The sequence below is a fragment of the Saimiri boliviensis genome, chromosome 11 (genome assembly GCF_048565385.1).
Source record: "Saimiri boliviensis isolate mSaiBol1 chromosome 11, mSaiBol1.pri, whole genome shotgun sequence".
NCBI lineage: Eukaryota > Metazoa > Chordata > Mammalia > Primates > Cebidae > Saimiri > Saimiri boliviensis.
Window position 1 is genome coordinate 112,447,993 of NC_133459.1, and position 15,114 is coordinate 112,463,106.

The following is a 15,114-nucleotide window of genomic DNA, read 5'->3' on the forward strand; positions in this document are numbered from 1 at the left end:
TGCAAGTTTTGTGCATTCTGAAACATTAGTATTTCACAATTTGGAACATAATTTCTTACAGTTTTACTTTATTATATTCATCATGTGAGTATTGTGAATGTGATAAGCCTTTCTCAACATAAGCAGTAAATTGACAGGGTAGAAAGCAACAGCTTTTTATTTTTTTTTTTATTATTTTGTATAATAAATATTGTATTGTTCTTTTTGAGATGGTGGAAAAGTTGACACATGTGTTACTTTCAGCATATAGCTTTAAATATTCCTCTTTTGTTAAGAGCATTACATTCTAGCTCTTTACTTGAACATATTGCTATTTTTATTAGAAAAATGTTAATTTTTCATAATAGATATAACAATAGATTAGTAATGTACCGTGATTTACATAACACATGGTGTAAGTATATGCAGAAGATATTTTGAAAAGTGAATTAACAAAATACTCATACCTTTTGCATTTACCAGTAAAACTTAAAATGAATCAGTAAAAGAGAAAATACTCGAAACAATATTTTGTGGTTTATATTTATAATTACATTTTATTTGATAGTGGTTAGGTGATGAAACATTTACATATAATGACTAAACAAGATGTCTGAGAACAAAAACACTGGATTTCTGTGACTTTATAAAAATTTAATATTCAAAATTACATTGTTCATAATAGATGATTTAGGGGTGATTATTTTACAGAAGCATATTCTGAAAAGTTTTAAAATGTCCTTCATTTTGAATACAAGTTCTTCTCTAAATCTCATTAAATAAGAAAATGATTATTAAAATTTCAAACTATTAGATTTGGTATTTATGACCGAGTAGATGATTAATATTCCCAACACAAAGACATGAGAAATGTTTGAGGTGATGAATATCCTAAGTATCTTGATTTGATCATTATGTATTGTATGCATGTATCAAAATATCACACGTACCCCATAAATATGTACAATTATTATGTATTAATAAAAATGAAAAAAGAAATTAGGGTTTATTTCTACATTTATCTTACAGAAAATTGCAAAATTGCATTCCATTTTTACAGGACCAGATATATTGCATAAATGAGAGCATGAGAGCCAAGAAATATATCTTAGCTGTAGTCATGACACTTTTTTATTTTCTTGTCAGATAGCCTTGGCAAAGTCAATTAATATCTTGGAGTTCGGTCAAAATCTTCTCAAATAAAAGTATGGCACTAATATTTGTTTAAAATATAAAAATATTTGTTTATGTATGCAAAGAATGTCTCTGGAAAGATATAAGAATCTGATAGCACAGATTGCCTTTGGGAAGGTGTGGAAAAATTTTTTCAACATTTTGTACGATTTGAATTTTAAACTCTGTGAGTCTGTTACATTATTGAAGAAAAAAATAGAACCTAAATTAAAGAGTCTTGCCCATTTCTCAGGCTGTTTTAGATGTGAAGGAAATAATGTTTTCAAATTTGCTTTGTAAACAATAAATTGCATATACAATTCCAAGGCAATATAGCAGTGAGATTCTTTTTTACTTTGAGGATACGTATCCATTGATGAGACACTCTTGCAGCTTTTATGACTTACCAACTTTAGCCGTAAGAGGGTACATTTTGAAAAAGTGGTTTATGCTTGTTACCTCCTTTTGAAGAGTCACCATCCAGGTTCTTTTTATAATTTGCCTTCTGTTTGTCCCTCTCAACTAATATTATATATTTTAAAGTCAACAGTAATTTCCTGGCAATGAAATGAACTTTTCTTCTGGGTTCATACTGTTTGACTCCCATGTAACATGTGATGTATAAGTTCTCTTTCATACATGTGTATGTATTTTGACTTTCATGGTCTATCATTATCTTGTTTATTCTTCTTTTTTTTTCTTTTACTTCCCAATACATTTGTTTCATTTATTCAACAAACAATTGTTCAGAATTTATTTTTGCCAAGTAGTATGCCAGGACAAGAACCATGTAGAACCATCCTTCTTTAACTCCAGTCTTGTATACTTAGTAGTTTAATAAAAATATTATCATCCAAATAAAGAAACTGATTGTATCTAGAACCCAGTTCAATTTCAATATCTTTGCTCCCAACTATCTTTTTAGCTGCATTTCCTGTTGAATATTTTAATTTCAATTTATCTTATACTTAATAGCCAATCAGTTTCTCTTAGTGCTAAGATTAATTTTTTCAAGTCAAATATCATGTCACAAGAAAATAGGAATTTTATTTTTTATTTCTATATTATTTTTTATTCCATGATTTCAATAGCTAGTATGTTAAAAAGAAGAGGGCTAATACATGGAACAATTTTTATTGTCTCTGAAATTATATTTTAAATCATATTGAATACATATTTTTTCTAGTGTTACATTAATAAATTTTATTAATTAAAAAATAAGCAAGGTGCTAAAATTTTCAATTCCCCTTTATAAACACTTAAGTTCGGTTTATATATTCAATTATATTAATCATTGAATTTCCAGAATATATCAGTTTTTGCATCATGTTTATTTCTGTACATGTAATTCAGATTCATTTTGTTAGTATTTTTAAATTTTTTCTTTTGCATTTATTTATTTATATAATGGATATTAAAAACTGGAAATATATCATGGAACAGTCAAATACTGTTACTGTTACAAGTTTTAAATGTACAAAGGCTTGTTTTCTTTTGCCTTATTTTTATTTGTTGTTTTGTGAATTTTTGATGATAGGGTTAAACTAGCCTTATAAAATTAAACTTCTAAGCATTTTATTGTTTTCTTATTGGTGAGAATATTATTTTGAGACATCTTTTTTACTAAATTTGGAAGCTTTCATCTTCTCAAAGCCCTTTTATGAAATAGAACTATGACTATTTTTCTTCATGTCTTCTCTAAGTTTTTTTGTACTGATTTTGTTCTCATGTCAATTTTGCCAATATATTTTTTCTAGAAAAAAATCCTGCTTCATTGAGACTTTTGAATTCATTAGCAAAGATTTAAGCCTATTATTTCAATATACAGTAGAAATATCTCCTCTGTGCCTATGATTATATTTGCTCTTGCATCTCTGAATTTACTTTGTTTTCTTGTTTGTTTTCTTTCTAAGATGAGGTAGTGGTTTATCTAGTTAATTATTGTCTTTAAAATAAACACTTATCAAAGTTTTATCTTTTCTTATTCATTAATTGCTGAATATATCTTTATTAACACTTTCCCCTGCTATTCTTATTTGTTATTCTCTTTTTTAAATTTAGTTTTATTTTAAGTTCCTGGTTACATGTGCAGGACGTGCAGGTTTGTTACATAGATAAACATGTGCCATGGTGATTTGCTGCACCAATCAACCCATCACTATGTATTAAGCCCCACATGCATTAGCCAATTATGCTCTCCCTCTCCCTGCCCTACTCAACAGGCCCCAGTGTGTGTTGTTCCCCTCCCTGCGTCCATGTGTTCTCATTATTGAGCTTCTACTTTTAAGTGAGAACATACAGTGTTAGTTTGCTGAGAATAATGACTTCCAGCTCCATTCCTGTCCCTGCAAAAGATATAATGTAATTTTTTTATGGCTGCATAGTATTCCATGGTGTGTATGTACCACATTTTCTTTATCCAGTCTATCATTGATGGGCATTAGGGCTGATTTCATGTGTTTGCTATTGTGAATAGTGCTTCAGTGAACATACACATGCATGTATCTTTGTAAAAGCCTGATTTATATTCCTTTGACTATATGGCCCAGTAATGGAATTGCTGTATCAAATAGTATTTCTGGTTATAGGTCTTTGAGAATGGCCACACTGTCTTCCACATGGTTGAACTAATTTGCATTCCACCAACAGTGTAAAAGTGTTTCTGTTTTCTCCACAACCTCGCCAGCATCTGTTGTTTTCTGACTTTTTAATAGTTACCGTTCTGACTGGTGTGAGATGGTATCTAAATGTGGATTCATTTGCATTTCTCTAATGATCAATGATGTTGAGCTTTTTTTCATATGTTTGTTGGCCAGATAAATGTCTTCTTTTGAGAAATGTCTGTTCATGTCTTTTGTCCACCTTTTTCTTTTTCTTTTTCTTTTTCGAGATGGAGTCTTGTTCTGTTACCCAGACTGGAGTGCAATGGCACTATCTTGGCTCACTGCAACCTCTGCCTCCTGGGTTCAAGCAGTTTTCCTGCCTCAGCCTCTCAAGTAACTGGGATTACAGGTGCCCATCACCACACGTGGCTAATTTTTTGTATTTGTATTAAAGATGGGGTTTCACCATGTTGGCCAGACTGGTTTTGAACTCCTGACCTCAAGTGATCCGCCCACCTCGGCCTCCCAAAGTGCTGGGATTATAGACATGAGCCCCTATGCCTGGCCCCCTTTTCTGACTTTTTAATGGTTTTTTTTTTTTTCTTGTAAATTTGTTTAAGTTCCTTGTAGATTTTGGATATTCAACCTTTAAAGATGGATAGGTTGCAAAAATTTTCTGCCATTATATAGGTTGTCTGTTCACTCTGATGATAGTTTCTTTTGCTGTTCAGAAGCTCTGTAGTTTAATTAAATCTCATCTGTCAGTTTTTGCTTCGTGCAGGTGCTTTTGATGTTTTCATCATAAAATCTTTGCTGGTGCCTATATCCTGAATGGTATTGCCTAGATTTTCTTCTAGGGTTTTTATAGTGTTGGGTTTTACATATAAGTCTTTAATCCATCTTGAGTTAATTTTTCTATAAGATGTAAGGAAGGAGTTTAGTTTCAATTTTCTGGATATGGCTAGGCAGCTTTCCAACCACCATTCATTAAATAAGGAATCCTTTCCCCATTGCTTGTTTTTGGTCAGGTTTGTCAAAGACCAGATGGTTGTATTGTGTGGTCTTATCTCTGAGATCTCTATTCTGGTCCATTGGTCTATGTGTTTGTTTTTGTTCCAGTACCATGCTGTTTTGGTTACTGTAGACTTGTAGTATTGTTTGAAGTCAGATAGCATGATGCCTTCAACTTTGTTCTTTTGGCTTAGTATTATCTTGGCTATATGGGCTCTTTTTTGTTTCCATATGAATTTTAAAATAGTTTTTTTCTAACTTTGTGAAGAATGTCAATAGTTTAATGGGAATAGCATTGAATCAATAAATTGCTTTTTGACATCATGAAAATTAATCATTCCTATCCATGAGCAAGGAATGTTTTTCCATTTTTTCTGCCCTCTCTGGTTTCCTTCGGCAGTAGTTTGTAGTTCACCTTGAAGAGGTTTTTCACTTTCCTTGTTAGCTGTATTCCTAAGTATTTTATTCTCTTTGTAGCAGTTGTGAATGGGAGTTCATTCATGATTTAGCTCTCTGCTTGTCTACCATTGGTGTATAGACATGCTGGTACTTTTTGCATATCGATTTTGTATACTGAGACTGCTGAAGTTGCTTGTCAACTTAAGCTTTTGGGCTAATCAGTGGAGCTTTCTAGATATGGTATCATGTCATCTGCAAATAGAGACAGTCTGACTTCCTCTCTTTCTGTTTGAATACTCTTTATTTCTGTGTCTTGCCTGATTGCTCTGGCCAGAACTTCCAATTCTGTGTTGAATAGGAGTTGTGAGAGAGGGCATCCTTGCCTTGTGCCAGTTTTCAACGGGAATGCTTCCAGCTTTGTCCATTCAGTATGATACTGGCTGTGGGTTTATCATGAATAACTTTTAGTATTTTGAGGTATGTTTATCAATACCTAGTTTATTGAGAGTTTTTAACAGGAAAGGATATTGAATCTTATCAAAGGACTTTTCTGCACCTATTGAGATAATCATGTGTTTTTTTTCTTTAGTTCTCTTTATATGATGAGTTAAATTATTGATTTACATATGTTGAACCAGCCTTGCAACCAGGGATGAAGCCAACTTGATTGTGATGGATAAGCTTTTTATATCCTGTTGAAATTTATTTGCCAGTATTTTATTGAGGATTTTTGCATCGATGTTCATCATGGATATTGACCTGAAGTTTTCTCTTTTTGTTGTATCTCTGCCAGGTTTTGGTATCAGGATGATGATGGCCTCATAAGATGAGCTAGGGAAAAGTCCCTCATTTTCAGTTGTTTGAAATAGCTTCAGAAGAAATGGTACCAGCTTCTGTTTGCAATTCTGGTAGAATTCAGCTGTAAATCCATCTGGCCCTGAGCTTTTTTTGGTTGGTAGGCTATTTATTACTGCCTCAATTTCAGAACTTATTATTGGTCTATTCAGGGATTCAACTTCTTCCTTGTTCAGTCTTGAGAGGGTATATGTCTTCAGGAATTTATCCATTTCTTCTAGCTTTTCTAGTTTATTTCTATAAAAATGTTTGTACTATTCTCTGATGGTTTGTATTTCTGTGGGGTCAGTAGTGATATCCCCTTTATCATTTTTATTGTGTCTATTGGATTCTTCTCTCTTTTCTTCTTTATTAGTCTAGCTAGTGGTGTATTTTATTAATTTTTTCAAAAAACCAGCTCCTGGATTCATTTATTTTTTAAAGGGTTTTTCATGTCTCTGTCTGCTTCAGTTCTGCTTTCAGAGTTACGTGACACTTCCTCTCAAATCGATCACATAATTGGAAGTGAAACACTCCTCAGCAAATGCAAAATAACTGAAATACTAACAGTTTCTTAGACCACAGCACACTCAAATTGGAACTCAAGATTAAGAAACTCACTCAGATCCACAAAACTGAAAATTGAACAACTTGCTCCTGAATGATTCCTGGGTAAACAGTGAAATTAAGGCAGAACTCAAGAACTTTCTTTCTTTCTTTCTTTCTTTCTTTCTTTCTTTCTTTCTTTCTTTCTTTCTTTCTTTCTTTCTTTATTTTTGAGACAGTCTTGCTCTGTCCCCCAGACTGTAGTGCAGTGGCATGATCTTGCCTCACAGCATCCTCTGTCACCCAGGTTCAAATGATTCCCCTGCCTCAGCCTCCTGAGTAGCTGGGACTAGGCACATGCCACCACGCCCAGCTATTTTTTTTTTTTTTTTGTATTATAGTAGAAACAAGGTTTCACCATGTTGGCCAGGATGGTCTCGATCTCCTGACCTCGTGATTCACCTTTCTGGGCTTCCCAAAGTGCTGGGATTACAGGCGTGAGCCACTGTGCCAGACTTCCAGGTTTTTGAAACCAGTGAGAACAAAAAGACAATATGCCAAAATTTCTGAGATGCTGCTAAAGCGTTATTAAGAGGGAAATTTATAGCACTAAATGCCACTGCAGAAAGCTACAAAAATCTCAAATTGACACCCTAACATCACAACTAAAAGAACTGGAGAATAATAGCAGAAAGCAAGAAATAACCAAGATCAAAGTGGAACTTATTTGTTATTCTTTTTAAAATCTTGAGTTGTATACTTTCTTCATTTTATAGATTGAATAATGAAAACATTTAAAGTTATTGATTTCAGTAAAAGATTTGTTAGCATCCATGTGTTTTCATTATTTTATCATTTTTATTTTTCTTCAGAAACTAGGATTTTCCCCCCGTGTGGACAACAGTTATGTAGGATAGTATTTTTGTTTGCTTCTGTTTTCTTGGGATAGAATTCAATTTTTATTTTTTCACTTTCTTAGCCATATATGTGGTTTTTAATTTTTCAAGTATACTCTCAATTGATTTCACACCAAAGGATCATTTATAGTGTAATCAAATTATGTTTCCTTTAGGAGAAATGGCTTCTTAGCTGATGTATTTTTAGAAAACTTCTTAATTTTTTAACAAAAATTCTGATGTAAACCCCTGAAAATTATATTTAAGCCAAGATGCACTTCAGTAGAATCTTCTGTTATATTTGTGTCAGTGTTACAAATCACTTAAATACTCTTGTGTGTGTGTGTGTGTGTGTGTGTGTGTGTGTGTGTGTTTGGTAATACAACTCAGTTTAAATAGAAATAAATATTTTTATTTCATGGTCTTTATATTCTAATTTTTCAAAGTTAAAAAATAAAGATTGTATTTTTGCATTTTTAAAAATGTATATTTGTCATTTCTAATTGATTAACATAATTTGTAATTTCTGTACATTTCTTGTGCTTTATATTTAGAGATGAAATATCTAATAGAGATCATCTTTTTCTTGATAACTTCTTATAACATCTTGTTTTTCACCATGGCTATTTGAAACAAGAATATCTGTAAATATGGTATAGTATTAGAAAATAAATATAAAATCATATTTCTCTCCTGCAAGGAGAGAAATTTTATGTTAATAGCTAATAAAATAACTTTTCTTTCTAAAGAAAGCTAAATATTTTAAATTTCTTCATTTTATTTTCTATCTTAGAGCATCTGGAAATATTTGGTCTATTTAACCAAATTTTCTATTAGAAAAATGTGAAAAGCATGTATGTTTTTATTTGATTTTTAAAATAATGGGCATCACATATTTTATTTGAAGATTTATACTCCACAAAAATGTTGTAAACCTTTATCCTCTATAATAAATTATACTGTGTATAGAAATATGTATTACAGTATATAAAGAAAGTTTTCATCAAATCCCTAAAAGACTATTAGATGGAGCTTTGGCTCAGTGTATATTATATTCAGAACTGTTGGACTAATGTAGTGACTGTTAAATAGATTGAATTTTTATTCTGAATTTAGGTAGGAAATATCTAATAATATTTGTAATAACATCATTGGGGAAGGTAGAATATATACTGTTATCCATATCTGAGGAAATTCAGACGGAAAATATTACAAAAGTATCAGGAATAAAAAAACAAAAACACGAAACAAAATGCCCATAATGTGATTTTTCTAGGATCACATCTATTTAACAAATAACACTGAGATTTCATATCTTATCAGCTTAAGGGATGTTCTTGACAGCTGTAGTTGTCTTGCAATTCTAGTTTTAGTTAACACACATCTCATTTCAATTTCCCAAGGTAAAGTTTTATGATGTAAGCAAAGTTTTAACTTTGTTGTCAAGGAATCTTTCTTCGAATTCTTTCTAAGGTTGATTATTTCTTGCATGGCCAATGTTTGGAACCTCAGGCTTTTAGCAAAGGGAAATCTGAATAGGTTCCCATTCACAGAAAGGAAAGAAGCCTGGTGCCTGTCATTGCATGGAATGTTCTTGTTATTGCTTTGTCCTCGTTTCTACCAGGGGCCTGCTGCTCAATAGATGACCAGCCTCCATCTTTCCACAGTGCTGTCCATGGTAAAGTCAAGTCTTGGTGGTCTCTGTCCCAGTAGATTCACACCAGGAGTCAAGATACTTGTCTTTCAGCTTTCCATACATGAAAGGAAAACTCAAATGTTTTCCATCCCCATTTTCACACTATTTTGTATTAGAGTAGAATCAAACTGCAGAAATGCAAACTGTCTGAGCATCTTTCTTAAATGTTAAAAAATCTAAGACATCCTCACTCTGGAAGGATTGGGATGTCTTTATTCCTCTTTGAAAAATCACAAAAGCCACTTCTAAACAAAACTATTGTGCCTTCTCCCACCTCAAATACCCACATCAAAAAGTTTGGGAGGTCTTTCTTGAATCTTCTGCAGAGGCACTGAGTAAACTAAACCTAAGATTAAGTATTTTGTGAATCACCTCTGCTAATTAACTCATTGGCAGGGCATTCCACTGCTCAACTTTGAAAATGGCATTCTTATTCAGTTTTAATTTTATTAGAATGTTTGGGCCTGGTGTTTTCTTTTTTGTCTAACCTTTATTATGTATTGATATGAAGGGAATTTAATTCATAAAAACAAACAGTGAAATTTTCTTTCTAAATCAAATATCTGTTATTTAAAAGTTAGAATAAAGTTCTGAATACTTATTATTAGGAAATTTTAATAGCATCTAATTCTACTAATTCTAATAGTTATACTATTACTTGCTATAAAATGTTTTGAATAGTACATATTTAATTAATGTTCCAGTTTAATTAATATCATTTGATACCTTCCACAGTTCTGAATATTAGTTATTAATCTCACCTTGGTTTGACCTTTATTATAAACTTTCTGAAAGTTACCCTATCTGCCAATATAAAAACAGAATTAGTATTTTAGGAAGAGAAAACACGGCCTTCTGTGATCCAGTTCCAGTCATCTTTTCCTCTCTAACTTCTTGCTCTATTGCTTGCTTTGGACTTTATACTCCTGAAACACAACCTTTTTAGTAGGTCTTCACATAACAATATGTTGTTCTTTGCCCTTGAGGATGGTGCCAGCTCTGCCCTCTAACCTCAAGAGATATAAGAGTACAGCAATTATGTATGTTGGCTCTGAAATTAGCCTATATATGTGACTGCAATAAAGGTTATGTAAGCTCTCTTGTCCTTTAGTATCATTATCTGTAAAATGAAAATACTGGTAACACTTCATGGGGCTGCTGTGGAAATTAAATGAGTCCGTATATTCAGTACTTAGAAGAGAGCTTTACACTTCGGTGTGCTGCGCAGGTTAGTTGTAATTATCATCTTGTGGATATACACTGCTCTTCTGTGACTCAGCTTAGAGACTTTGTTTTTAGGAACATTTTGCCTTCAGAACACAAAGAATTCTCCCAGGCATTGTGCTTCCTTCTATATGGCAGAAAATGTGAGATGCAGCTATTTGCCTTTTACTTTCAGGAAGACATACTGGCACATACTTGATAACTGGATCTCTAAACCTCACTCAAGAGGCCAGTCCCTGATTACAGAGTTCATCTTCCACCCTCTGGAGTGCAGATATCTTAACAATCTTCAGCATACTCATCACCTCTTGCTCATGCTGTCTGATCTGCATGATGTCGTCAATGTAATGAATCACTGTGACGTTCTGTGGGATGTCCAGATCACTTCAGATTACATATATTATTACTGAAAAGAGTTGACATATCCCTGAGGCAAAACTGTAAATGAATATTCATACCTACTCTGTGAATCTGAACTGTTTCTGATCTCTTTCTCTAATTAGAATGGAAGAAGTATGCATTTGCCAAATCAATGGCCACATGCAGTGTACATGTGGCCTTATAAATCTTCTCTAGCAATAGTATCGTGTCTGTAAGAGAAACTGCAGTCAGGAGTACTCCTTAGTTAAGCCTGCAGAAGTTTACAGTCATCTCTGGTGTTGACAGGGGGGCAGGCTGGTGAATTAAATGAAAATTTGGCAGGGACCACTACCATCTCTCCCCATCCACTACCATCATTCCCCATCCCATTGCACCCAGGATAGGCTATTATCTTTGATTTACTCTCTTGGATTGATTTTCAGATATTTTCATGAGACCTTCCCAACTCTGATAGCTTTTTAGCTCTTACTTCACAGACCAGAGACCCAATGTAGGAATTACTTCAATTAACAAGTGTATCAATTTCAATTATGCACTTGGAGACTAGGAGAATGATCACTGACCGGGTTGTAGTTTCAGTGGGCCAACTGTGAATTAGACTTCAGTCAGGCTGCATTTTTTTACCTTGCCCTGTAGATACCCACTCTTATGTCGCCAGTCTTAAGTTTTCAATGTTATTGAAGAACCAGTGCTTAATATTCCTTGAAATGTCTGATTATTCCCCTTTTTCCAGAGCTTAGTTGCCTGGATAAATGACCACAGCTTCCTTTGGGAAAGGACTAGAGGAATCATAGTGTTTACTTGCCCGGATGTTTCAGGGTCTTTCTTCCTAGGGACCCTGCCACCTCTTTGGTCAGCAGGTTTCAGAAGTGAAAATTGTCTCATGTCTGGGAACTGAGCAAGTATTATGACTTTTAATAGAGGTGACTACCCTCTGCTTCCTGACTTTGTTCATCTTCCCTTGACAATGTCCCCTATCAAAATCCCGTTTTTTCCTTTTAAAGGCCCTGTTGAAATCCCACTTCTCTGTATTCTCGACCTTCTAAGGTTAGCTGAAATGAATCTCCCCAGACCATGAACTCTCATGCACATGTGGTGATCATAGTCTGTTTTATATTTATTTGTGTATATCTTTTGCCCCTACTTGACTGTACATTGATGCCAGAAATGTGTCTTATTTATCATCTTATTATTTAAATGCCCCACATTGTGCTCTGACATATTATGCAAGCTATGGAAGTTTACTGATGATTTTAATGATACCAGCTTTTCTTCTGCATTTAGCCCTTAGTAAAACATATTCCTGTCCTATTTATATACTCTTTTGTATATGCAAATCTATATATTGAATATGACATTTTATATGAACCTCATAAATTTTTTGGCTGACTTTCCATTCTTTTTGATGTTACATATTAAGATTTTAATTAATCAAATGTCAAATTTTCATTATTCAAAATGTTGTTTCTTATAGATAATTTGTGGCAAAAGCCTTTCAGTGAATGAAATGACTCTTAGCACTTTGAAAGAAAAAGGCTACAAAGCTGCTTTCATTGGAATAGGTGAGTAGTTTACTCTTAAATATGTTTATTTATAGTACTTTTTAAAATTTTCTAACAATATTCAGAAGAATGACCGCCTTCAGAAACTTTCATGATGGAACTTATATTTGTTCAGGGAGTAACAGAAATGGTTGGCCAAGTAACTAAATTTCTATTTTATAAGTAGCTGTGCTGTTTCACCTTAATTATGGAGAGATTTTGGCAAGATATTTTTTATCTTCCCGTTCTCACCACACCATTGTCACCAGTGAGTATCACTAGGAAGAAAATATTTTCAAGTCATGCCATGGGAAACAGAACCTGTCTAGAGGCTGTAGCTTTCTTTTTATGATAAAACAATTGACTACAGTGATAATGAAGGACAGAGTTGTGTCTTTCCCTTTTGCTGTTCAATTTTCAAAAATTTCCAGAGACTTTTCCTACTTGGTTGAATTTTTTAAATGTTCCATCAGTGTTCTGAAAGTCAGTCCCATAGACAGTGTATTACTCCTGAGGCACTCAGTGTATACTGTTTTCTCATATTTTACCTAAATATGTTACGGAGAATGAGTTTTCTGACATTTTTCTTCCACTTAGTGTTTACTGAAAGACCAGAGAGAACAAATAAGTTGATTTGACTTAGTCTTTGCCTCATGAATGTCATGTTCATTCTCTCATATGATTGTACTATGGACAATTATGACATATAAATTGAGTATATTAAATCAGGGATCCCCAAGCTTGAGGCCATGAACTAGTACTAGTCTGTGGCCTGTTAGGAACCTAGCTACACAGGAGGTGAGTAGTGGGCAAGGGAGCATTTACTGTCTGGGCTGCATCCTGTCAGATCAGCATTAGATTATATTAGAATCTAATGGCATTACATTGTCATAGGAATGCAAACTCTATTGTGAACTGCATGCGAGGGATCTAGGTTGCATGCTCTTTAGAAGAATCTAAAACTAATGCCTGATGATCTGAGGTGGAACAGTTTCATCCCAATACCATCCCTTCTCTGACCTGGTCCATGGAAAAATTGTATGCCATGAAACTGGTCTTTGGTCCCCAAAAGGTTGAGGACTGCTGTGTTAAATTGTTACTCATTTTTCATATAACCCATCATCATATATTTTCCTTTGTCTCTTCAGCATTTCACACTTTTAAAATATGAAGATCTAAATAATATCATCTCTTTAAGTGATCACACACTGAGTAATGTTTTTGCAGCTGTCCTTTCTCATTGTGTTTCTGGAGTGCAGTCATCACTAATGCTTGTCTACTAAATTTTTCTTATCAGAATCGTGCCTAAGCCCATCTCTGCCAGCCCCTTTATTTAGGTGAAAAATTATGGAAAGCAATATAAATTTGCACTGTCTTCTAGCTCCTAAATGTCTCGGCTGAACCTCCTTCCTTTCAGAAAATTTTGGGTGCCATTATCGTTAGTATCTGTTTATATGATCTTTATTTCAATATTATAGTTTTTGTGTATATCAAAAGCAGGAAGGAGAAAAGATCTGATATTTTCCCTACATTCTGTTTTTAGACATACTATATTTGATTTTAGCTTTACTTTTCAACATTACATTTGTATTGAGAATTTAATGTACAGAAATTGGGCAAGTGGCTATAAAGTATATTCTGCTAATACCAGCAATGTTAGATCAGCACATTCTAATTACTTTCAATAAACACATGATCAAAAATGCTTGGTCAGTAATAAGTGGAAAATTTCATCAGGCTTTAGGTCTGCAATACTGATAATGTTTCAAATAACTATTTGAAATTCACTGTTGTACTAAAAGATATGTTTTTCATTATTTGAGTATACCCTAATACAATTACTAATACATGTGTATGTAGAACTTTGTCTGCAAAGAATCTGAAGAAATGTGGACCAATAAAATAAACAATATATTGAAGTATTCAAATTAATTGCATAAGAAGCAAATTGTTACAAAAATTTAGAATCAATTGTTCATTACGCTGAGTAGTTATAACCATGAAATACCTTCTAACTGAAACAGTTGATTGTATTTCAGTTTTTTAATTTTATTTTATCTATTAAGTCCTCTTAAATATATTATTTGATAATGCTATACTGGTTCACAATACAATTGTCTGCATTTGACTCTGCTCTGAGTTATGAATACAGCATTTAGAATGTAAAGTCCTTTCATATTTATGGTCTGTGCATTTTCATGCTGAGAAGTAAATCTCTGACATTTTGGTGTAGTGATGTGAGGAATGCAGTTATACTGTATTTCAGTATTTTGCATGAACCATACACAAAAAAGTTTCAACATGTCAAAAAGAAAAGCTTCAGTCTGTGAAGACAAGTAGCCACATTCTCTAGAAAATGTTTGACACTCAGGATTGTCGACTTGGGAATTTATGACCTTTGTATTACCATGTAACTGTTGGTTACTTGGACAGCCACACAACCTTATATGCTTTTGTTAACTTTGCTTCCATATTGTAGTTAAACTTCACTCACTTATTTTATCTCCCCTTTCTCACCGATTTTGGAGGAGGAAATATGGAATAGGAATTCCATATTATTTAGGATATAGGTTTGGGCACTTTCAGAAAACAATAGAGGGTAAAACAATATATACATTTAGTTCTTTCTCACCTAACAGTGTAAGCCATTTTCAAACCTGAATTCCATCTTTGGACTATGGTGGTTACCATGTTCACATTCATACTAACAGAAATGGGAAAGAGAAGCAGCTCCTTCCCTTTTATGTTTATGAGCCAGTAGTTACACAAATCACTTCTGCTTTTATCTCATTGTCTGTAACCTGACTATGTAAGCATGCCAAAAGCAGAAG

At 33.3% G+C, this 15,114-nt stretch overlaps 1 protein-coding gene across 1 annotated transcript in view; it reads left to right on the forward strand.

Moving 5' to 3' along the window:
• DPYD (dihydropyrimidine dehydrogenase) overlaps window positions 1-15,114 on the forward strand; it is an 856,217-nt gene that overhangs the window by 245,885 nt on the left and 595,218 nt on the right. Inside the window, exon 8 of the mRNA XM_039460876.2 lies at window positions 12,217-12,304. Within this exon, the coding sequence (XP_039316810.1) occupies window positions 12,217-12,304 (88 nt within the window). The remainder of the gene's footprint in view (window positions 1-12,216; window positions 12,305-15,114) is intronic.